This window comes from Dermacentor silvarum, chromosome 1, assembly GCF_013339745.2.
Source record: "Dermacentor silvarum isolate Dsil-2018 chromosome 1, BIME_Dsil_1.4, whole genome shotgun sequence".
Lineage (NCBI taxonomy): Eukaryota > Metazoa > Arthropoda > Arachnida > Ixodida > Ixodidae > Dermacentor > Dermacentor silvarum.
In genome coordinates, this window is record NC_051154.1 from 36295305 (window position 1) to 36320476 (window position 25172).

General features: G+C 43.0%; 1 protein-coding gene across 2 annotated transcripts in view; it reads left to right on the forward strand.

Annotated features, from left to right (window-relative positions):
• Positions 1-5080: 5080 nt before the first annotated feature.
• Positions 5081-25172, forward strand: part of LOC119460372 (signal recognition particle subunit SRP72) — a 46658-nt gene continuing 26566 nt past the window's right edge. Inside the window, exons 1-11 of one of the 2 annotated variants that reach the window (XR_007466657.1) lie at positions 5081-5293; positions 5688-5805; positions 5920-6040; positions 6135-6200; positions 6922-6996; positions 7068-7185; positions 8739-8811; positions 8903-8983; positions 11627-11684; positions 14534-14800; positions 17534-17671. Coding sequence is in view for 1 of the 2 variants with exons in the window: in XM_037721414.2 (XP_037577342.1) it covers positions 5188-5293; positions 5688-5805; positions 5920-6040; positions 6135-6200; positions 6922-6996; positions 7068-7185; positions 8739-8811; positions 8903-8983; positions 11627-11684; positions 14534-14800; positions 17534-17671 (1221 nt within the window). In the remaining variant the exon portion in view is untranslated. The remainder of the gene's footprint in view (positions 5294-5687; positions 5806-5919; positions 6041-6134; positions 6201-6921; positions 6997-7067; positions 7186-8738; positions 8812-8902; positions 8984-11626; positions 11685-14533; positions 14801-17533; positions 17672-25172) is intronic. The other variant, XM_037721414.2, reaches the window with a different exon arrangement.

Genomic DNA, 25172 nt, shown 5'->3' on the forward strand with positions numbered 1-25172 from the left:
CAGTGTTATTGTGTTGGCAAACATAAGCGCACTTCCATATTCCAGATTCCATACACTCTAGAGCTACTCAAAAAACGTTACAAACACGCAACTTACATACAGAATACTGCTGGCGCCTAATAAAACGTAACACTCGTACTTTCTCTGGTGCACTCTGGAATCATATAACTTTTTTTCCTTCTTGTTATTACCATCAGCCGCAGATTTTCAGGGATGATGGTTTGTTGCCGCATTTTGCGTAATTCTTCTTACTTGACTTCATTATAGAACGCGGTCCGAAAGAAAAAAATATATATATTAAGATAGAAACAGTCCTTGCGTAGAAAGGACGAGCATAGAAATTGTAGGGTCTGGCGTTTTAACGATGTTTAAAACCACGGTGCTATCAGATTCCATATGTGTTTAGAGCAAGTTTACTAAATGCGAAGCATTTCTTGGCGAACGTGTGCTACTTTGACTGTATCTATCTATATATCTATCTATCTATCTAGCCGCCTACGTCTTGGTGCTCTCATGGTCGTATCGTTACCTTGATATTTACCACACTTGGCATACTATGACAAGAGTGTATGACGAACATAAATGATAAGTCCTGACATGAATGTCATGATATGAGTGTCACGCAGGTCATAAAACAGCCGCCTAAAATGACAATGACCCAGCGAAAAAGCATTAAGACTCAAAAACCGCTGAAATGGGTTCGGACGTGGGTACTAAGTGAAGGCAACACTAAATGATGATGCTGGAAGTCATAGTCATGAGCATGATTTAGCAAAAATGACAATGACTCAGCAAAAAAAAAGATTAACACTCAGAAACCACTAAAATGGGTTCTGACGTGGGTACTAAGTGAAGGCAACACTAAATGATGATGCTGGAAGTCATGAGCATGACTCAGCAAAAATGACAATGACTCAGCGAAAAAATATTAACACTCAGAAACCACTGAAATGGGTTCCGACATGGGTACTAAGTGAAGGAAACCCTAAAGGTTGACGGAAGAAGTCATAGTCACGAGCATGACTCAGCAAAAAAGGCTAAGACTCAAAAACCACTGAATGGGTTCGGACGTGGGTACTAAGTGAAGAAAACACGAAAGGATGGTGGTAGAAGCCATAGTCATGAGCATGATTCATCAAAAATGACAATGACTCAGCAAAAATATATCGCTCAAAAACCACTGAAATGGGTTCTGACGTGGGTACTAAGTGAAGGAAACACTAAAGGATGATGGTAGTATCATAGTCATGAGCATGAGTCAGCAAAAATGACAATGACTCAGCGAAAAAATATGAACACTCAGAAACCACTGAAATGGGTTCTGACGTGGGTACTAAGTGAAGGAAACCCTAAAGGTTGACGGTAGAAGTCATAGTCATGAGCTTGACTAAGTCTTTCGCCTTAAAGTCTCTTAGGCACAGATAAAGGGACTCCTGAGGACTCGTCACATGAATGTCATGACATGCGTGTCATGTAGGTCGTGAAACTGCCGCCGACGTCTTGGTGCTCTTATGGTCGTTTCGTTAACTTGGTAGGCTCCCCGCACACTGCTTCGCATAACATCGATTCCCGCAGGGCGTGGGATCTGCTTGTTTTTTTCAGCAAAAGATGATACGAACACTGAGTCACAACGACGGCACAATTCCACTAAGACGATAACATATGCAAAGTACGGAGCACTGTATACACGGCACATTTTCGAAGAAATGTCCGAGTCCACATTCACTAACATATAACCACATAGACTTACGGGAACGCACAGTTACAGTTATACGTAAACTAATTGTCACATTATATAAAATGATGTTGAATATATACAATGTAGACAATGGGCACTTTCATTTTGTAGTGATGCTATGAGATGTGTATTCACAGATAAACGCGCAGCAGCTTCAACAGTTACAAGCACGCGGCCTGCATAGACAATTCTGCGGGTCCCCTTAAAACGTAACAGTCGTACTTTCTCTGCTGCACTCTAGAATGATATAACTTTTTTTCTTCTTGTTATTACCATAGAATAGTTTGTTGCCGCATTTAGCGTAATTCTTTTTACTTGACTTCATTATAGAACGCGGTCTGAAATATATATATATATATATATATATATATATATATATATATATATTTAGAACCTTCATAGAACCTTAAGATATCTTCAGATAGCAACATATGGGCCGTTGTTTTACCTCGGTCACATTTACTTTATAAATTTAAGCAATACTTTCTCTCAAAATCTTAATTGTGCTCTCCGATGACGTTCAGAATTATGCTGCAGATATGATATGAAAAAGCTACTGTAGAGTGAAATTAAACTGGCAAATGGTTTGATCCACACACGACTTGCAGTAGGTCATTAGCAGTTAGATGGTTTGCAAACAAATCTCTTACAAGAGTATGCTACTTTTATTTAAGTAGTGGTGTTGGTGGGTTGTGGCAACAGGTGGGCTTAGCCTGACAATCAAGGCCGGCAACTGCTCCTTCCGAGTGTCTGTTACAATATCACTGCGGTATTGTACCACATGTCAATAAAACCATTCTCTTCCTAAAGGGGCCCTAAACACTTTTAACTAATCATAGAATGGCCTCACTATTAAATGACGTCGTCTCACGAATCTTATGCCGCAAAAAGTTTTCCAATCCTCCAACTAAAAGGATTGGAAAACTTTTTGCGGCATAAGATCCGTGAGACGACGTCATTTAATATACCCGCCATATATACCCCGAATTATATACAACTAATCTATGCCAGTATTGTAACACCAGAGCCACACTAGATCACATCCTATGGGCATGTCCAGCATTAATCAGCAATACTGGGGTCGCGGCCTTCAATGAGGGCCTTCGGGCGCGTTGGGGGACTGCGCTGCTCAGTTCAGGCCTGGACCAGCAACTGTGGGCTATCCAGCAGGCCGAGGAAGCTGCCAGGAGACACGGTCTCTCCGCTGGCTCCTAGGTGGGAACCCAGCCCAGCAATCTGCCGGAAATAAATAAAGTTCTTCTCTCTCTCTCTCTCTCTCTCCAACTAAAAGTGAAGTTACAACATCAATGCAAGACTATTTTCCTGCCTGCTAGCGTGCTGGAAGCTACATAGAGTAGAAGCCAAGACTGCAAAGTCCCGGTATATTAGGCAATACTACGCAATCTTTAAAGGCCACACACAGCTGATGCAGCTATGGCCAGTGCAAAAATGAAATGATTTTTGCCCTTTTGCGATTGCATTAACTCAAAAGTAGGAATTATGTATTACTGAGAATGCATGGCGGCTGCACGGCCGCCATTATCCGCCATGCTGACTCTATGATTGGCTGTCGATAGATCACGTGCTTTGAAGTTTGTGCCAAGGTATGTATGACCTTGGTTTGTGCCGGGAAGCGGCTTCTTTTGCAAAATGCAATTTTGCGTTTTCATCAAGATGCCGAAACGTGACGTGGAGCTGCAAATTTAATCGACTAATACTTTTTTCTGGTCCTTGGCAGCTATACTGCGACGTTAGCGCTTAAAAAAGAAAGTGATCGGTAGCGTGCTGAAGCCCGTGCAATTCATCTGCAATTTCGCAAGTGCAAGTGGCAATATCAGCATGCCCGGCGTCTGTTATTTACAAGAACGAAGCAGAAAAAAAAGCATAAACTAAACTGATAAGCAAAACTGGTTGCAAGATGCATTTTATCTGCGATATTTGGGTGCTTTAAAGGAATTTTAATATTTCTTTATGGGAGTACTGACACAAAAATTTTCGAACTTGTTTTTTCTGCTGTAATAAGTAGCTAATGACCCAGTAATCACGGCGCGAAACCTCATTTGCTTCAGAGCGCGACAGATAATTATTTGGAGTCTTCTTTGCAGCGACCAGTCGAAGTTTCGGTTTCAGAGAGCAACGAGATGGGAGAAGAGGGATTGTAAACACAGTGAGCACGTAATCGCACAAAACTGTGACGTGTTCAAGCCAGCGCGCTCGCAGGCGAGCGAGCCTCGTGTTGTTAGTTGTCTGCTACGCCTGCACGAGCTTTGCGATGTCGTTGCCGTCCTCGTTTTCGTCGTCCAGCGGCGACTATTTCCTCCAGGCGGGAGTCGCCACCGTATGACGTGGCCAACCACTTTTGATTCGATCCACTACAGGCGAGCTGGCGATCGCTGGGAAACGGTATTCGTAAAGCCCCTATATTTATACCGTCATTCCAGCGACGCAGGCGGCGCTGGGACACGTTAGCAAGGCGAACTTCGTAGAGACGATTGTTGGGGCGGCTGCGCTGACCGCTGACATGCACACTTTCGAGGTCACTTTACGCTAACAGTTATCTCTTGTCAGAAAAAAAAAAAAAAAAAAAAAAAAAACCGCCGATTTTTGTGCCGCCCTCAGCGGCGAACGAGGCCAACGTCTCGACCAGAAAAAAAAAAAAAAAAAAAAAAAAAAACCCACAGCGGGACAATCGGAGCGGCGATAAACTTGCTCGCCGGCCCCGCCTCGACGGCAGCGCAAACTCGTGACGTAGCGTTTTCTTGGTTATTTACAATCATGGAGGAAGGAAAATTTTTTTTGCCTCCATGTTTACAATCATTACGGTGGCTAGAGTCTAGATCTTCTAGGCACTATAGTCTAGACACTGTACCATGCACCGTACAATCATGTTTATTACACATGGAGGTAAAAAATACTCCTTCCTTTTTTTTCCTTCCTCATGTGTTTACAATCTCTCATTGATGTCAATGTCGCGAGGTGCTGCGCTTTGCGGGTGGCTGCGCACACGTACTTTTAAATTTGATTTTAAATATGTTCTAAGCTATATTTGCCGCTGATATTTTGTAAACGATGTGTGTGTGTCCACCTAAATCGATCGCACGAGTTATCTCGACTTCAAATTTTTGTGTCAGTACTCCTTTAACAGACGGGATAAAAGCGTCTGCTATGCGTTTTATTTAGAGACCGCGTCATCGTCTCCACACACAGGAGTTTAATTTTTTTCAGTACTTTATCAGGAGTTTTAGTTAGTCTTCGGTTATTTTAAGAGTGCTCTTTTATTTTTGACATCGATGCCTTGATTTACGAAATGTGTTAGCAGGCACCCAGGGGGCGCCGTGATCGGCCGGCCACATAGCTGTTGTCCATCGCTGGAGGCAACGAGGCAAGCGAAGCTGGCAGAAGTTGGTAAAGTTTGTGTCGTGTGTTTTTTTTTGTTTTCTGCCTGAAACATGGCTCAAACGAACACATCGGCTGCTCTGTCTGGGTTTTACCTTGAGCTTAGCCGTTGCGGGAAGAGCGGAGAGTACGACCGAGCCCTAAAGGTTTGTGACAAAAGTAAGTACATCTTCACATGATATATGTGCGCACTCATGTTGTGGTCTGTCTCGCTGTTTTTACCACTTAGAGCGCGTGATTAGTAGGTGTACACGCCTCACTTAATGTTAATGGTCTGTTTCTATTATTAACTTCCACTGAAATCCAGTCGCGATCACCGTTATTCGTCCAGTCCATATGGCGACACCCTTGCATACCATTAACTACTAAACAGTGCGTACTCGTTTGTATTGCTCAGTACCGATTAGTGCTTGTTGCAGACAAGGTATAAAACATTGGCTGTCTTCGTTCCAAATGAATTAACTGCTGTCAGTTAACCAACGCTCACTATTAAACGTGTTGCGTTACTTTGACATCCGCGTGTAGTACCTAACCGGTTTCTGTTCTGTTTCAGTCTTGCATGAGTTTCCGACGGAAGAAAAAGCGCTGCAGTGCAAAGTGGTGTGCCTAATACAATTAGGAAACTTCAAGGATGCAATCGACGTCGTCAATAAGAACTCCAAAAACATCGGGTATGTATGCAACTGTCGTAGCTGACTCGCGAGATTTAGTTTAGTGTATTTAGCATATAAAACACAGCTAACTATGATTGTGTACATTAATTTGCCCTGTTTATTTTGCCACAGGGACATGGCTTTTGAGAAGGCATATTGTCTGTACCGATTGAATGACACCAAGGAGGCGTGGAACTTGTTGAGTAGCATTACTACGCAGAGCTTTAGAGTTAAGGAGTTGAAAGCACAAGTGGTATGTGGCGTTGAAATACATCCAAAGTACTTTAACTATAATGCCAGTTGTGAAGTTGTGTTCAAAAGAAACTCTGTTCTTTCACTTATTACAGCTCTATAGGCTTGAAAACTACCAGGAATGCTTTGAAGTCTACAAGGACCTGATCAAGAACTCGGAGGTTAGTTGTTTGATATCTAACTGCTCATTCCAAGTAGTGAGAGGAGTACCATACTTTCTAAGAAGAATGTGAGGTTTCAGCACCGAACATCACATTGCGTGGTTGTCATGAGAATTTTGTTTAAGGAGGTTATGCGAGTTGTCTCATTTAAAATACTGGCCTACTTATATTTAGGTGCTGTGGAAAACAAAGTAGAGTATGTGCATACTTGGCAACCTTCATAATTTTTCATAAAGCTTATGAACTAGGACTAGTTCTACAATTTTCGAAAGAAATGCATTCTATCCTCTCTTTCCCCTTCGGTGTTGTGTCCGCGTAGTTTTTTAGAAATTATTAATTTCCCAGGCTGGCAGATATGTATGTGTGGACATAGAACTGTATCTGGTGACACAAGGTGGACAGCAATGAATGTTTTCTCCCAGGTGAAGCACAAATGTGCTGAAAACTTTTATGCTGTGCTAAAGTTTACTCACTTGACATATTCCTAATTTTTCAGGCAGTAAAGGGTATGCTGGCTTTATTGTTGATAAAATGTTTGCACTTTTATTGCATGCTTTCAAAGCGAGAACATTGAAGCGATAAACATAAGATATACACCAGAGCACTTGTCAGCCAAATGAAAACGGTTAAATAAGGTTTACAGAAGCTTTCCCTGCATGATTACTGTTAGTCTGAACAGCAACACCACATTTTTTGTTTTTGTTTTTTTGTCTCTTTTAAGGATGAGTATGAAGAGGAAAGACAAACAAATCTTGCAGCTGTCATAGCATCTTTGACAATGCAGACTCAACATGAGGTATGTGCTTTTGATATTTTAATGCCTGGAAGCAAGCTTGTGCTGTTCTGATGGTGTGGACACACTTTCAGGTGAAGGGTGCTCCAAGTTTAGGAGAAGGTTCATATGAGTTGTGCTACAACAAAGCTTGCAGCTTGCTGGGTCTGGCAAAGTATGCTGATGCACTTCAGAAGCTTGTGCAAGCTGAAGGCAAGAATTTTTTCCCATTGCTTTATCATATTTAAGTGTGACTACAAACTTTTACTGTGTTAAACTCATTCTTATTAGTTGATTTTGGTTAGCTTCAGGTACAAAAGTGTTTTTTTAATTAAGGGAGGCTATTTTCTTTGTTCACTCTATGCCATATTCCATAGTGGGACAAAGTGAAAAAATTGAACAGAGTGGTTCACAAAATTGGATGTTGTTCTATGCTTCTCTTTAAACAACCGCAAAACTTCGAGTTATTCGTGGGAGGCTGCTAAATATTTTATTACGTGAAAAAGGCATCCATTTTAATGGAATGAATGCTCTTATGATAAGTGTATCTGAAAAGAATATATTGTATGTAATTGAATTTCATTTTAAGAAAGCAAGAACACCATGTCTCGCACTAAAAGTGGTAATACGAGAAATAACAAATTTGGAAGTATGCACAGTGTATCATTATTCAGTAACTATGTCAATTCTACACACCACAAAAAAGTAAATGCCAGCTGGCCATTTCTGGCTATAGCCAGCTGGCCTTTGCTTTGGTGGTCGGGTGTGCATTCAGAATGTATGCACTATAATGCAGAGCTCATTGCTAATGTGAGTGTATGGCACGTGACGTGCTTTACAGGAAGCTATTTATGTTTGCTACCCTTATGGCACTTCAGTCTGACATAGTTATGTTGAGGTGAACCCACCAACCGAAGCTAAAAACAAAACTGGACCATGAAGAGATGGTTGTGTGTGACATGGTCTAATAGTTGTTGCTGTTGTGATTGGTGCTGGAGCCAGGGTCTTCAGTTCTCTTTAACCCACCGGATCATGCTTTCTTTAGCAAAGGCAGTTATAGATGTACATAAACTGTAATTGCTGTGACATCTGCTAAGATTTCATCACATGAGCAATTCATGTGCAGTAAAGATCTCTTTGAATGCAGTGCAGTTGGATGAATATTCGATCTCCAAAATGAAAGCAGAAATATGGCTGCAGTTTTACACCTACCTTCTCCCTAACCTCTGCCCTATCTTGTGTGAGTTACAAAATGTTTCTCTGGTGCAATAGTAAGATAGGTAACAGAACAGGTCGTATACCCCTTGTGGTTTCTTGCGTAATTGTTGGAGTCATCTCAGACTGCGAGTGTGCCTGTGGAGGTGCCAGTGCCTGAGTGTTTGCTGCAAACTTTTGGTCCTCCTGGTGATTTGGGATGTCAATGGCCTTCTCCCCTTCGTGGCTTGCCCTTTTACCTGGGTCAGCTCTGGGAGTGGCAGGTGCCGAAGTGGTGATGTTTTCTCGGAAAGGAGGGCAATGAACTCGACAAAGGCAGGCGATCTGGAGCGTTGCCCTAACTTGCGATGCTAAATTTCAGGCTCACCATAACACTACTCATTCGTAATAACTTTAGCAGAGTGAAATTTCATTGCATTAGGTCATTATTGTGGAAAAGTTTCATGAGTTGGGACAAGTTTTTCAATTCCTGTTGACTACTAAGAAGTTGTGCATGACAAATACACTGAGATTATGTTACTGTACAACTGCCTATTTTGCACTGTCAACAGAACTATGCAAAAAGTCGCTAGAAGAAGATGATGTACCTGAGGATGAAATTGAGGAAGAGCTGGCCATTGTGAGGTATGCTAGTGCTAGATGATCTCATGCCTTCGGCAGTTGCCCAGTTTGGGCCAAGGTGTCTAAGCACTTTTTTTTTTTCTTTTTTTTTCAGGACACAGCTAGGCTATGCCAAGCAGAGGTTAGGCTTCCCTGACCAGGCCATGAAACTTTACAATCTAACACTCAAACAGCGGTGAGTAGACTCCTGTAGTATTCCTGATATGAAAGCGGATTGCATAGAGCTTGGTTCTCAGCATTTTCTTTTGGTTTATGTAATTCAAGGTCAGTTGTGGGCCTGTGATGGAACAAATTGTTTTTATTCTGCAAAAGTGATGCCATTGCGAGGTTTTGTAATTTCTCTTCCAAGAAACTGAAAAGACCAAAAGTGAGGAGGCTTTAGCTTGGGACAAAGTCAAATTTGCCTTTGAAAGTACTGCATAAAAATTATGGAAATGCTCTCTATGGGCTACTGCGCAATCACTTTTAATACCCCTGTCAGACGGGCATCCGCAAACTCCTTTTAACTCCCTCGTCTTTATGTTGAGGGAGATGCATGCGATGTCACACGGTCGCCCTTCCACTTAGGGAGTTTAACGGAGCTTTTGGTCAAGGGAGATCGGCGATCTCCCTCAGCGGCTGAAGGGAGTACTCTCGTGCCCAGGCTTGTTGTCGTAAAGCTGAGAATTTAATTATTTTTGCATTAAAAATAATGTCGAGTGTTTTTCAAAACAGTTCTGTTGAAATAAATAAACGTTCAAGTGCAAATCAGCATACTCGCCATGCCGCAAAGGAACACAGAGAAGCACATGGTGGCTAGCGTCGCTGTCAGCACTGCTATGTTTAGCGAGTGCACTTTGATTTTTAGCAAGGTGTATGTTTTTCGCATCAAATATAATAAATAGTGTTTTTTATAGAAGGAGCGTTAATTATAATAGCTACGAGCGTAATTAGAAGTTACATTTTTGTAATTCTACAAACATCAAACGCCGCTGATAGCGCCTCTGGCGGCTTCTTATGAAAACTTGTTATTGGCCGTGTGACACGGCCACAACTTCCTTAAGGTCGAACTCCCTTAGGAAGTTTCGCGCTCCCTTATCCTAAAGGAGTTTGTGGGTGCCCGTGTGACACGGGTATAACAAGACTTGTTGCATTCAGGAGAAAAAGTTAAATGCTACTGACTGTTCAAAGCAAGATGTGCAAGGTGGTCAAAATTAGTCCGGAGTCCTCCACTACGGCATGCCTCATAATCCGAACTGGTTTTGGCTCGTAAGACCCCAGAAAGAAGAAGGCTGTTCAAAGCGTAATTTCGATCTAGGGCCTCAAAATTTGTTACAAAAATTGTATAAAAATTAAAAAAAAATAGAAGCACCAAGTTTACGGCTTCCCAACTCTGCACCAAAAACTGATACTGCAATTCTGTAAGCTGCACCCTATAAGACTGGCTAAAGCTGACAAAATACGAAGTACTTGTTGAGCGCTTACATGAAATTTCCACATTGGTTACACGAGTCTTGCGGAATCTAGTTGCAGAACATTGGTATGTTTCAGAATTATGTATAATTATCCATTTTGTCTTCTTTGGCTGTTCTGATTGATGCAGCCCAGAGTGTTATATCTGTTCTCATTGAGAAGTTATTGTTCTTCTGTTTGAAAAATTTCTGATTTTAAGCAAGTTTCTTTTAAAATGTTATAGCCATAAATAAAAAATCTGCTCCAAACATTTGGTAGATGTTAATATCACTCTTAAATGCAATGAGGGGGCTTATCATAATCACTTCAGTGAATGCCAAGCAGGACGATTTCTCTGGTCCCATGTATATTTAGTAGCTCATGATATAAAGCTTCCTCTTATGTGGCCTGCTCTAAGCAACCTCTAGACATTGGTGTTTATATAACCAAGTATGTTTTTCTTGTTGCATTGTACGAGGCCTTTACTGATGTGTTCCTTGTTTGGTCTCTTGCTTAATGTGCGAAAATTTGATTTCTGTTATGCCTACGTGGCCCTCTTGTGTGGACCTTAGTCAGCCTAGCTTGTCCGTAAGCAGATAAATGGGGCATTGAACCTTGCGCCTCTGGTGATGCACATACTGTATTGCGCACCATAGGTGTATAGCATGTATGAAGAAGGAGGGGCGGCACAAGTTGAGTGCACATTAATTCTAACAGAATATGAAACAAGAAGCACTGCTAAGGCGGATGCCCCCACAGGCTCTTATTTACATGCCTGAGCATCATGGATTGGGCTAGTTGGTAATTTTTTACGATCACTAGAGTCAACGTGAAAGCAGGACACAGGACCAGATTACAACCGACAGGCTTGTAATCTTGGTTGAAGTCTTGTCTTGTGTCATGCTTTAGCACTATGGCCTGAGAGCAAGGGTGTAGCCAGGTATTTCGGGAGGTGTTAGGTTAGCCTCTCCCAAAATACCCTCCCCTCAAGCCTGGGCATTCTTTTTCATAACAAGATGAGGATAAAACCACCGGTAAAGTATGATCAAGAAACAGCATTTTGTTTTACCAACAGCTGATACATTCCCATTGGAGAAAACATTTCGGGAAAGGTTAAAGAAAAGTCTGGTTTAATCTGCAATGTTTCAAAGATGAAGTTGAAAAATGAAAACCTCTTAATAAAAGCAAAATGGCTAAGGGACAGCTGTTGAAGGCACGAAGTATGGCCTGCAGTATAGTTTGCTCCCCTCCCCCTTGCTAGTAGAAAGCCCTCCGTACACCCATGCTACATACACTGAGCAGGTGTGGCTAACAAAATGAGCTGGACACAAATGTGCATGTTTTTTAATACATTCGTTGTCTATAGTTGAATGCCATTTTGTTACAGACCTTCTGACAATGCCATCATAGCTGTGGCAGCTAACAACATTGTAACAATAAACAAGGTAAGAAAATCTGTCTTCTTATGCATGTTTACTTATTTTCAAGTTACTTGCTGCTAACAAAACATATAGTAGTACGTGTACACGTTTGCATCCCTGAGGCCTTCCAGGATCACATGATACTCAACATGTGCACTTGCAGCAGGGCCCTCTGTTGAAGAGCTTGGAAGCGAAAGCTTATATAATGTTATTAATGGGACATTTTGAGGACTGCTGCAGTGATGCATAGTTTGCAAGAAAGTATCACATCTATTCCTCGTTTTCTCTATGCAGTACTAGTTTCTTGAATGTTCATTGATGTGCATACGTGCCAGTGCAAAATTATGGGACATGATTGAGTCACGTAAATCATAGGAGGTATAGGGGACTGCCATAGTGACACAATAAAAAAATGCTGCAATGTCAATTTATGGCCACAATCAGTTTTCAAACAAGTGTCACATCTATGCCTCGTTATAGAGTGTGTATTGGTTTGTTTGATATTCGATGGTGTGCCTCAGTGCCAGTACAAAAGATGTTCAGAATGAGCAATTGTTAGACTAGATTTCCAGGCTAAAGTTGCCTGCACCTTTCACTATCACCACCATTGCCAACTCTGGCACCTTGGGCAAGTTGGAATAAGTGCAGTAAAGAGAAATATTGAGCAGGGTTCGTACATGTCCTTGAAATCCTTGTATACCCTTGAAATTGTAAAAAGAGATTCAAGGGGGGGGGGGGGGGGGGCGGGGCTTAAAACTTCTTGAAAATAGATGCGCCCCTTGATTTTCTTCAAAACTAGGTTAGGGGGCAACTTCTGAACATTCAAAGTAATATACTCCGCATTGGTGCTATGCCGTGGGCACTGCCAATGATCCTATATAATTTCATTTGAGGGTTAGCCAAGCGATTGCAGTCTGGCATGTCCACAGCCACTGACAACAGGTTTAAATTGCCATTGTAGTGGTAGACGAAGCCAGATCAAGCGTCCAAATAATTGCAACCATCGTGGCTCTATTTTTTGAGGCCTGCACTCTAGAAAAATGCCTGGAGGAACGTAAGTTTCAGCCATTTGGCTTTAATGTGACGAGTATCTTTGAGTGAAGCCAGACACTACTTACCCCTATTGAGCAAAATGTGCCACAAGGCGATCCACATTGTTAAAATAAGAAAGTCGACTTTGAAAAGCCACCTGAAGAGCTTGAAGTGTGTGTGTAATGCAGTGACTGTCTTCGTTTAAAGAATTGCAGCTAAGAAGTAGATTTGAATATTTTTTAGTTTGTTATGACTGGGGGGGGGGGGGGGGGTTTAGTTTCAACCTCCTTGAATTTTGGCCTTCATCAACCTGGAAATCCTTAAATTGTCCCTGAATTTTGCATTGGATGTTCTGTACCAGCCCTGTTTGAGTTAAACTAAACTGATGGGTTGCCCTTCTTGAATTGTGAATAGGCCAGTCTTACTGTTAGGAGACTTAGTAAGCCAGGAAGAATGCATCTGTGTAAAGCAGGTGTTGACAGCACCTAGAAAGTTGTGCACTGTTTCCTTGCGACAGCATCTACTTGATGCAAGTTAGTTGTGTACCAATAAAATAATGACTACATTGCATTCAAAAGTAGATGTCTACACTGAATCATTTCTCTCTACAGTATGTGTCAGTGCTTTTGATGAAGTTATTATTGGTCAAGTTTTTTGCATGGTTCTATATGTAAATGCTTAATGACACGATGCTGTCCACCAGGATTGTTCCAGGAGCCTGTGAAGTATTTTTAACGCTGAAACATAAACATTTACTAAACGGAGTGAGTTTTTTGCCGCAAGTAGGTAGTTATATTGAGCTTCGATTCCTATATGCAAACATTGATCCTGTTCCTAACTTGATGTTATGCCATATGCTCAGCCAATTTTCATGATGTGTTGCAAATATTCATTTCCAACAAGCAAAGTGTGTGATGTATTTGTCTGAGGGCAGCAAAGCCTGTGAGCACTGGTCAATCAGCTAGCTCACACACGTAGGTGCACCACCTGCTTGTTATGCTGAATATTTACGCTGGATTTTTTATATGTGTAACAAACAAATGTTTGAAACAGGGATTTTATTTCAGTTTTTAAATGCTTTAATAAAAGTTCATTTACATTTAAAGCATTAGGTGGTTGCTGTCTATGCCATGAAAATTCCATCACCACAACAGGCTGCTACATTGTTTCTGGATACGGTCAACCTTAGGGTTAGCTTCATTTTGGCCATAAATCCAGGTAATTGGGCCTAGCTATAAAAAATGCTTGCATAACAAATTGCTTAATAGTATGAAATAAAGTTTGGTTGGTTATCATCACCTGGTGGCTTACATAAATTTAGCACTGCCTGGTAGTGGTGCTGTAATGTGGGCTGAAACATGCTGTACATTCACTGATTATAGAGGATGCCCCATGCTGTGCATTTTGGCCACAATAACAGTACGATTATTGTGTGGCATAAAATTCATGAATAGACATCAGGCAAAGCCACATCATTGTTGTGCTCATTGTGGTTGTTGCTCTAGTGGTGTTGCAATTGGAACACCTGTACTGTGCAAGTCTATTGTGGATTGATTTGCACCATTATTCTTGTTCACATTTATAGTGAGCATTTGCTGTAATGAACATTGAATTTTGTTTCTGATGCTACTTTGCTGATAACAAGTTTGTTCAGCTGTATATTTACAATTTGCTGAGATAGCAGTGCAAAAACACATGATCTGGGGCCATAAATAAATGACTGCAGTGTTTCAGATAATGGCTGAGTTCATGTTACTAGTGTAGGCTACAGTACTAAAGGATTCCAAAAGGAGTGCGTGTGAATAAGAAATATTTGTTGCTTTGTAATTTGCACTGCACAGGACCAGAACATGTTCGACTCCAAGAAAAAAATCAAGATGGCAGTGGCTGAAGGGCTGGAGAGCAAACTGACGTCACAGCAACGACGGGCCATAGCGCTCAATCACTGCCTGCTGTTGTACCACACAGGTCAGCTAGACCAATGTGTGAAGGCTGTCACCATATTAGAAAAGAATTTTACAAATTCTGCTGACGAGGCGGTATTGCTTCGAGCTGCAACAATGCACTGTAAGGACAAGCAACTTGAGAAGGTCGTGCAACTACTCAAGGCAAGTCAACCTTGAACACTTTTGTGGTTCTGACCTAAAGGGGCCATGTGACGTAAAGGGGCTGTGTGACACATTGAACATGTAGATTTTATTTTCTGTTAGTATGGGTTTTTGTAATGCCTCACCTGCTATGAAGTTCTGGCGTCAGAGTATTTATATTTTAATCTGCTCTAAAATGCAATGTTCTTGCTGACTGCAGTGGCATGCGGTAGTGACTTCTCATGGTGAATGTGATATGCTGCTTACTGGAATTGGTTGGGTGTGCACTTGGAACCTTTTTCTGATATTAGACAATACTTTAATGAAGTTTTACAGCCTTTTAGTCTAAAAAGCAAGCGCAAGAATAAACATTACAATACTATCTAGTTTGAAATCGTGGTACAGGGGCAGTGATGAGAGCACTGCTGACCACTTCAACTTTAAGCATACTTCACTTTCTTTGGATGCGCCCCATCTTTCTCCCCCATTCTCCCAAACTTACTTCTTTTTTCTCTCTCTCCTGTTTAGGTGTAGGCTGAAATCGGCAAGTGCTTCTCGGCTATCGCATGACCTACTCAGGGCATTAGTAGTGTTGGTGTGCACTTCCAAAATGGTGCCGCAAGAAAATGCGGGGGCTAGGCGTAGCGACAAGTCCACCTTAATATGCAAGTTTCCAGTACAGGGCCGGTATAATGTATAGATTCCTTTTGCTCTCTTCTATTTCTTTCTTATCATGCATTGCTTACAACTGGCTGATCCTGGTGATGACGTAGGCAGAGCGCTGTTCAGACCATTGATCATGCATAGAAAGAAAAAGAATTCGAATCGAATTGCTACGTTATTCTGGCCAGAGTTGATGAAAGCACTACTTGATGTCATTGGTAGTATATAGCATACTGGGTAACTTGAGCCAAGGATTTTTTAAAAAGCGGAAAACTGCAGCCATCATCTGGCACTCCATGAACTACTTTTTATGTTCTGCTAAATTAGTTAATTAACTAAGATGAATTATGAAAAATGTTTTATACAATGAAATCCCAATTGTAACTCTCTTAATTCAAATTGACTGATAGTTTGAACTGTTCTGTTGGTCCTGGCAAAGTCCTGTGTATTTGAATAGTGAAAAACTCTCCCTGAATTTGAGATAAAAAAAATGCGCAACGGTTATTTCGAAAAAAATTCTGACTCCCATTGCCTGCATTTTGGAAAAACCCGAGCCAAAGGCAAAGGCTCAATGCATAGGTACCGTAAAGATGATGCGGAAGGATGTGCGGGAAGCCGAGACAGAACCGGAGCAAGTAGCGTGGCTCACGCTCTGCTTTTCCCACCTTTTCCCAGCAGGAAGGAGCCCCCATTGTGCACTTGATAACACTCACCTGCCCTTCTCCCCTTTTCTCTCTCTCCTACCATGCGCTTGATCACACTACTGTGTGACTGATCACGTCATCTCCAACATTGGGCATGCCAGAGGACGGTGCACATCAATCCACCATCCTTCTCAGCTCACCCTCGCATGTTTTCCCTCGCAACCACAGCAAGCACCGCGCTAGGCGCAATCTTATCGCACTTGGATTTTATACGGAATCTAGACTTTTTCAATGCCTGTACAGTGATGGTTTTTGTTTTACCACACTATAGATCGGGCACTATATTTAAAGGCGCTCTTTCTAGTTTGAACTCAGTTTTATTTGAATAAATTTCTGATCCCCTCGGAATTCGAACAAACAAGATTCAACTGTATTCACTTTAGAGCTAAACACATTTCGTTACATTGTAGAGAGGCTTCAGAAACAACCAATCCAGTGTTTTGTGGCCACGTACCTTGTGCGTGGTGCTTTTTATCGTCATTTAAAGAAAGTGTGTGGAAGAAAAAAAAAAAAAAAACGTGACTGTGCTCATGCACTATCATATCGCATGCGATGTAGCATGCGATGGCTTGACTACCACTTATCAGATACGAAGGCACGTCCTTTTCATGCACAGCCGTAGCACGTGCTGATGCACTCTCAACCTGATGCCGGCAGTGGTGGCTGCTCACTTTGCCACGGTCGGCGTGCGTGCTTCGTTCACTCTAATTTTGGTCACACGCTAGAAGTTGTGAAAGGCCGTCCACGTAACGCTCTACTGCAAAAATTTTGAAAAGGGTTTCAGTAGTGGCAGATACAGAAACAAAGGAAATGTTGGAAGGCCATTGTGCGATGAGGCAACCTACCTTTCCTGCAGCGGACTCTCTCCCCATTGCCTCAGCCAGCACCCATGAGTGATATCTTTGTTGCTTTATACCACATCGGAGCCGAGGACCCACCTCGTTCTCACTGCTGTTCTCACTGCTGCTGACTTTTTGTGCACTACAGGCAATCTGTATGATGTGGAAGTGCCATTTCACTTCGAGTAATCCCGCTCAATGCTGCAGTGACTCCTACGAGGAGAAGCGTGCATGCTTTTGTTTGAATTTTATGGTGTGCATCAGTATAATATGTTGCCGACATGGTCGTCACCGTGTGATCTATGCACTGCAGTTGTCTTGTTTGCAATACTCAGATCTTTTGAAAGGCCCTTTAAGTGACACATAATTTGAAAAATGCTTTGTAATTTGATTTTACAATTCTGTGATTCATATCAATTCTATATGCTTTTTTCTTTTTTTAATGCAACGTTTTGATATAGTGCCCTGTATTTTGGTTTAGTGTAGCCAAGGGTGATTCAATATGTGGAGAAGCATGTCTTGATAAAAATGTCTGCCTTTTTCTTTAGGAATATGCTGAACGCCACCCGAGCCGGTCACTGTCAATGTCGCTTACCTTGGCTCAGCTGCTGTTGTCCCAAGGGCACCTCAGCGACTGCTGTGACATCCTGAAGTCACTTGGCACCACAACCTACAAACTTGGAATTGTGCGTACATGCTGTGTTTGAGACTGATTTACTTGTAGCACTTAGCGTCATATGTTAGTGCACGTTCATTTTTTGTTATCTGTGGTGTTTGTTTACCTTAAACACAATGTATGCCCCTCGACAGACAATGTATCCTCAAACCCTGGATTATAATTAAGATAATGAGTTATTTCAAGAGATACTCAAGAAGAAAATGATTTGAGCTGTGTTAGTACATTAGTACCCTTTTACAATGACAAAAAAGCCACTCTTTTCATAAGAAAAGGCCTGGTAAGTCATTAAAAAACGAAAGACAGGTGGCAACACTGCCTTAAAGATCCAGCATCAGCTTGCCACGATGTCATGGATTTTAATGGTGTCTGCTCACGCCGATTTAATTTTTAATCGGTGAAAATGGCTTAGGGTACATTGTATTCTAGATGCAATTAAGCCTATTTAATTTTTTATCGGTGAAAATGGCCTAGGGTACATTGTATTCTAGATGCACTTAAGACTGAACTTGCCAAGTTTCAACTACCGTTACTGATCCATAACGGTCCAAATATGAAAAATATACTTAGAAATCCGGGGCACCACACTGATACAGCAGTGCTGGGGTTTCCGCATGAAATTATGACGTTCATTTTCTTCTCTAATAATCAACCTATTACCAAAAAAAATGAAAATGTAGGTTTGAAAGAATACTTTGTATCAGTATTAACTGGTTTGGTGTTTCTGTTTAGTGTCCCTTTAATTTGAATGTGTAAGCATTCTTTGGCGAGCATCTCAGCAAAATTTGTCCATCCCGTGATTCCCTATATCTGCAAAATAAATGCATAATTGGTCAAGTTAACACATGTAAGTGTTATAATAGCGTAATAGGAGATGATTGGCAGCGTTAGGGAAAAAAAAAAAAAAAAAGCTTCTGATCGCTATTCTAACCATGGATTGCAGCTTGGCTGACAGATGTCTGTGTGAGCTACATTACATTCATGGGAGTGAAAGTTGCTTTGGCCTCAGTGTACTTAAGCGGTTTCTCTCCATTTCCTTAGTTTTGAACAGTCCTACAGTAATGCGTGAGGATTCTCTGGCAAGTACCCCAGCAAAATCTGTCCGTCCTGTGAGACCTTAATCTGCAAAATAAATTCATAATTGGTCAAGGTAACTAACACATGTTATTGTTATAACAGTGTAATTGCCATTGTTGCTGCGTCAAGGTCGTAACAAAAAATAAGGGAAAATAAAGTTAACACATGTAAGCATTATAATAATGTAATAGTATATGATCGGTACTGCTAGAAAAAAATACCGCTATAAAAAGAATCGGGTTACACTTTGCCGCATCAAGGTCGTAACAAAAAAGGAAAATAAGGAAATCAAGGTGTGTAATTGTTATAATAGTCTAATAGTAGATAATTCGTAGCGTTAGAAATTAAAGAAAACTGGTAATGTCGTCATCACTGCGTCAAGGTTGTAACAAAAAAGGAAAATAAACAAGGAAAAAAAAAAGTTGTGACGGCGTTACGGGTCAGTTGATACATATATCTGTAAAATAAATGCATAATTAGTCAAGTTCACACCTATAATCATTATAATAGTGTACTGCAGTTATACCTGCTTATAACGAACCTCCATATAACGAATTCCTGGATATAACGAAGTTTTTCTATTCCCCGCTGTTACTCCATAGAAGCACATGTATTTGAGACCTCTACATAACGAAGTGGCAGCGGGAGACCCCCTCGAAATAACGAATTTTCCCCGCCGACAACCTAAGATTTCGGCCCAAATTTTGTCATTTTTGCGCGAGCAGCAACCGGAAGCACCTTCTCCGCCGCGACGGAATGCGAAGCGTCGTCGTCGTGCTTGGCGCGCTTGAATTCACGGCGACTGCAAGACGAGAGCGAGCGCACGTGTGCGTGTGAGCGTGTGTGAAGCAGGCCTGCATCCCTCGACCCGGCGATCTTGCCGCTGTGGGCGTGACCTTTCACCCTCCCTTTATTCAAACCTGATTCCGCCGCTTGCTACAGCTGGCCTAGCCCGCCAAGCCGGCACTCTCCTTTTTCAGTTGATGTTGCCGAAGGAAAAAAAAAATTTTTTTCAACGCACTGGTAGCACCACTCTTTGGTTACGGCGCAAGTAAGTTGTATTTCTGTATGAAAGCATGAGGTGCACGGTACTACAGTTAAACCTGGATATAACGAAATTGACAAATTCCCGAAAAACTTCGTTATAAAGAGGATTTCGTTATATGCAGGTTCGGCACAAAAATTCGAAAAAGAAATGCTTACCGTATTTACTCGATTCTAACTCGCCCTCAATTGTAACGCGCATCCGTTTCCCGTTTTCGTCGAAGCACTCATCCTTGGAATGTCATGGATGCGTGGACGCGTGTCGTTTTGCACAATCGGGAGGAAACGAACAGTGAGCATCACGATGGCGTCGTAGCGTCATATAGTGTTACAGTAGAACCCCACTGTTACCTACCCGGGGGCTGCGTTTTCCCGGCTGTTACGTCGTTTTCGGCCGGTCCCGGCAAAGCTCCCATAGAACCCAATGCATTGGTAACCCTGCAGTTGCGTCGCAGCTGTGGGACCGTTCCCGCATCATACGTTGTGAACTGCCACCCCGCGCTGGGCCCGAGCGGCCATTTTGACTTTTCATGTCGCTTGGCTTGGTGGCTTGACGATGGCATTGGCCGCCCAAAGTGCCGGGGGCGACAGCTATGATGTATTTTCGGTTTCTGCCAGCAAAAGTATGGCCCTTGAGATCCGTATTTCAATCTATGATGGTGTCTATGACGCGTTGTGGCCCTAAAATTGGTTTTGGCTCAGATATTCCGTAAAGGGTGATAACGCAGTCGCTGCGCGCCGTATGCTGTATGTGCGAGTGAAATCGTGCGAGGGGAGCCGACGACCGCGTCTAAATCTCGCGCGCGCTAGAAAAGCAAGGGAGGAAGCTCACCTTTTTCTGTTGCACTCGAGGCACCGGCGAGTGAGCGAGGGGGGAGGGATAGTGGGGCGGCGTTGTACTCTACCCTGGCATCAACTGCGTACTGCACGGCGGCACGCGGTCGCGCGGGCTGTATGTGGAAAGCGATCTGCGTTGGGGCAGAGTCTAGCAGTGCAGGTGCGTCGGTGGCTCGTAGCTTTGTGCAGGCTGTGTGTTCTCGGCGCTCAGTTTGCGTTGAAGCGATAGAGAACAGCACGAAGGTCACTTCGCTCGCTTCTCCAGCGGCGCTTCCACATGCCTCCAGCGTTTGACAGCGCGTGTGAGGGGAGCGCTCATCGAGTGTGATGTGTCGCAGCGTGTACCAGCGCGTCGGCAACATCAACTGGAAAAGGAGAGAGTGCCGGCTTGGCGGGCTAGGCCAGCTGCAGCAAGCGGCAGGATCAGGTTTGAATGAAGAGAGGCTAGGGGGAAAGGTCACTCTCGCGGCGGCAACATCGCCGGGTCGAGGCGATGCAGGCCCGCCTTGCACACACACTCACACGTGCACTTGCTTCGCGGCGGAGAAGGTGCTTCCGATTGCTGCTCGCGCAAAAATGACAAAATTTGGGGCGAAATCTCTGGGTTGTAGGAGGGATAAATTCGTTATATCGAGGGGGTCTCCTGCTGCCACTTCGTTATGTAGAGGTCTCAAATACATGTGCTTCTATGGAGTAATGGCGGGGAATACAAAAACTTCGTTATATCCAGGAATTTGTTATATGGAGGTTCGTTATAAGCAGGTTTAACTGTATAAAGGATTTTTTGCGCTCTCTTTTGGTCATGGAAAACGGGCACGCGTTACAATCGAGGGCGCATTAGAATTGAGTAAATACGGTAAGCATTTCTTTTTCGAATTGTCGTGCCGAACCTGCATATAACGAAATCCTCTTTATAACGAAGTTTTGGGGAATTTGTCAATTTCGTTTTATCCAGGTTTAACTGTAGTAGATGATTGCTAGTGATGGGTAGACTTGCATAAGCTAGCTAAATATGTAAGCAAAAGCGAAGTAGCAGCCGAGCCAAAGAATGCTTACGCATTAGACAATTCTCAGAATTTGTGTCGCATTTTTTCTGAAACATTGTAGTGCTAAGAGAGTCAAATTCTATCGTAACACAAGTTACAGCAAATTGGTGAATAGTATAACAAAGTACTAAATGTAATTTCATTTGAAATTCCCATTAGAACATGCATTTTGATCCTGTTTTAGTGAAGCAAACATTTCCTAGAAATGGATATATTGAACCATTTTGATTCGGACCGAAAGTTTACTGATTATTCTGTGCCAGTTAGGCTGCAATTTGGCGGCTTGTCACGTTGCTAGCAACCTATCTGATGTGGCAGTTTGCAGCTCCCAGGAGTTTTCGGCTACCTGGCAAAGTGCCAAACTGGCTACACTACCGAGTCTGTGACCATGGCCTCTGAGATCAAGTGGTGTGCCACATACACTGACGATCTTGGACGCCACCCAACGGCTACAGTAGACTTTCATTAATTCGACTCCATTGAATTAGATGTCTGTTAACCCCTTTGGTGCCTTGAATGAGCTGAGTTCGTCCATGCGTTTTTGGTAAAAAAGGCCAATGATGAGCTCAGCTTGTCAAACGTACTTGCATTTTCTGGCAATGCCATAGACAAGCCTAATTTTATCTCTGTGCTTAGTTGTGTGTTTGGTAGATGGCATCACACAATCCATGAGACAGCGCAGGCAGAAGCGAATTTATTCTTTCTTAGGAAGTAAACTATGTTGGCAACTGGGGTCCTTAAATAAAAATAATTTGGCCATTTTGTGGCCAGAATTCTGGATACAGTAAAACCTCATTACAAGAGACACTCAAGGGACCTGGGAAACATGTCTCTTGTAACCAAAAATTTTAAAAACACCGGAGAGTCGGACTAGATCACTTTATTATACATCTGCTTAAAAGTGTGTTTTAATACATCTACAGGAAATTGCTCAGTATGGCTTAAAAAAGTCATTCATTGTAGTTCGTTTTTTAGTGACTGCAGATTGTTTTGGCTTCCTTCCCAGCTTCTGGAGGTAAAGCACTTCACTTTTCAAACCTTCCTGTTGCTCACAATACCTTTGAAGTGCTCTTAGATGTTCCATCAGCCTCATCTGCCGACGCTTTCTGCCTTAATAACAGAAAGTATAACAGAAAGTTCGGTGCAATTTATAGTCGCAGCCTTGAGAGAAATGATATTCGGCTGCGGAACGAAAAAGAATCGAGCCAAGGGAATGAAAAGTGCGGCGCATACCGGTTGGTACGACGTCAGCCGCGTTGCGTGAGCATGTCTGGGTTGTGTCTTCTAAATAGTGAAGAATTTGCTCTAGGGACCTAAAAAAGTTGCCCTTAGTAACCGAGTGTCTCTTGTAACCATGTCTCTTGTTCGCCATGTTAACACGGGGAACATAGGAAAACCAACCAAACCATTTTCAAATGTCCCTTATAACCGAGTGTCTCTTGTAACGAGATTTTTGCTGTAATAGCGTGACACGGAAGGTGTTGATTCGATCCTGACTGAAAGTCTCGGATGGCACCAAGGTAGTTCTATGGGCCAGAACTTTTGTTAGTATTTCAATGCTGAAATTGGCGCTCGCTGGATCATTCAAACTTGATTGGTCAGCATGCATGTGTCTGACTCCAGTGGTGGCCCCAATGGCTTCAGCGTCTGTATTGGTGGTGCCAGCGGACAGTGAGTGTGTCCAAGAAGTTATCACTCACGGAAAATGTCATTTTTCAGCTTGCGTCTGGCAGATTTTGAAGCCACATCATCAGCTCACAATATCTGTGTTTAGTAGTATTTACCGAATTCTCACACATGCATGTTTTTCTGGAAAATAGGTCTGAAAATTGCTTGTGCATTGCAGTGTAATACGAAGCCGAAAACTGAAAAACCAAAACTGGGGGAGTCATGTCATGCTTGTCCAGAGAGTGAATCTGCTGTTTGGTCCTTCAGGTGAATCCAGCTAGTATTTACCGTATTTACTCACCTAATGAAAGCTTTTTTTTTTTTTTTTCCGAAAAATGTGTGTGTACAGTAAAACTCCGGTGATACGATCACGGCTGGTACGAATTTCGGTGTCGTACAAATTTGTAGCATTCCCTAGCTGAAACACATTGCTCTTAATACGAAAGACATTGGCTGTTAGGAACGCGTTGCTGCGCCGCTGCAGATCATACAAATGCGTGAGCAATAGCGGCGGCGGCCGAGCCAGCCGAGCGTCCGGCACAGCGGAATCTGGGCGGGATCCATAGTCGCTAAGCAACCAGCTACGTCACGTGGCTGCGCTATCTCTCATTGGTCCGCTCATTGAGCGGACCGGACCACATCACGGCCTAGCTGATGCTTTGACCAGCAAGAAAGAAGACGAGGGTTGCTGCAGTAACGACCACCGTGGCAGCAGCCATGACGGCCGAAACGTTCCCACACTCGACGTGCTGAAGCGTTCAGTGGCGTGCGAAAACATTCGTTAGATCACGCGCGCGCACTTTTACGCTTTCCAGAAGGCGATGTTCACGATTTAGGCAAGAAGAAAACACACACAGATAGTAGAACCTTGTTGATACGCTTTTCAAGGGACCGCTAAAAAAAAAAAAAGTTGCAGTTTCGCCTGAAAGGCGAGGCAACGATTGTGATAGCAAATTAGTAGACAGCTGAAAGAAGTAATTATAGTAGTTTTATCGTGTAAACTTGTAAGGAAGCGCGGCAGTAAGGAAGTACAGTAGAACCCCGCTGTTACGTTCCCTGGTGCTGCGTTTTCCCGGCTGTTACGTCGTTTTCAGTCGGTCCTGGCACAGCTCTCATAGAACCCAATGCATTGGTAACCCTGCAGTTGCGTCGCAGCTGTGGGACCGTTCCCATATCATACGTTGCGAACTGCCACCCCACGCCGGCCCGAGCGGCCATTTTGACTTTTCATGTCGCTTGGCTTGGTTGCTTGACGATGGCATTGGCCGCCCAAAGTGGCGGGGGCGACACTTATGACGTATTTTCGGTTTCCGCCAGCAAAAGTATGGCCTTTGAGATCCGTATTTGCTATTTAAAGATGGTGTCTATGACGCGTTGCGTCACTAAAATTGGTTTTGGCTGATAGATGTTCCGCATAAAGTCCAAGGGCGATAACGCCGTCGCCGCGCACCGTATGCTGTATGTGCGAGGGAAGCCGACGACCACTTTCAGGGGGGAGGGATAGCCGGCAGCATTGTGCTCTGGCATCGACTGCGTACTGCGAGGCGGCGCGAGGTCTCGCGGGCCGTATCGTAAAAGCGATCTGAGTTGGGGGCAGAGTCTACGTAGTGTAGGTGCGTCGGCGTCTCAAAGCTTTGTGCGTTTCTGTGTGTTCTCGGCGCTCAGTTTGCGTTGAAGCGATAGACAACAGCAAGAAGGTCACTTCGCTCGCTTCTGCAGCGACGCCTAAATCCCTCACTGCGCGTGTCCGCGTTTATCGAGTGTGATGTGTTCATGTTTGCCTATGGGCGCTGACACCATGCTTGTTAATACAGTTAATAAGCGAATGTTTACAAGTTT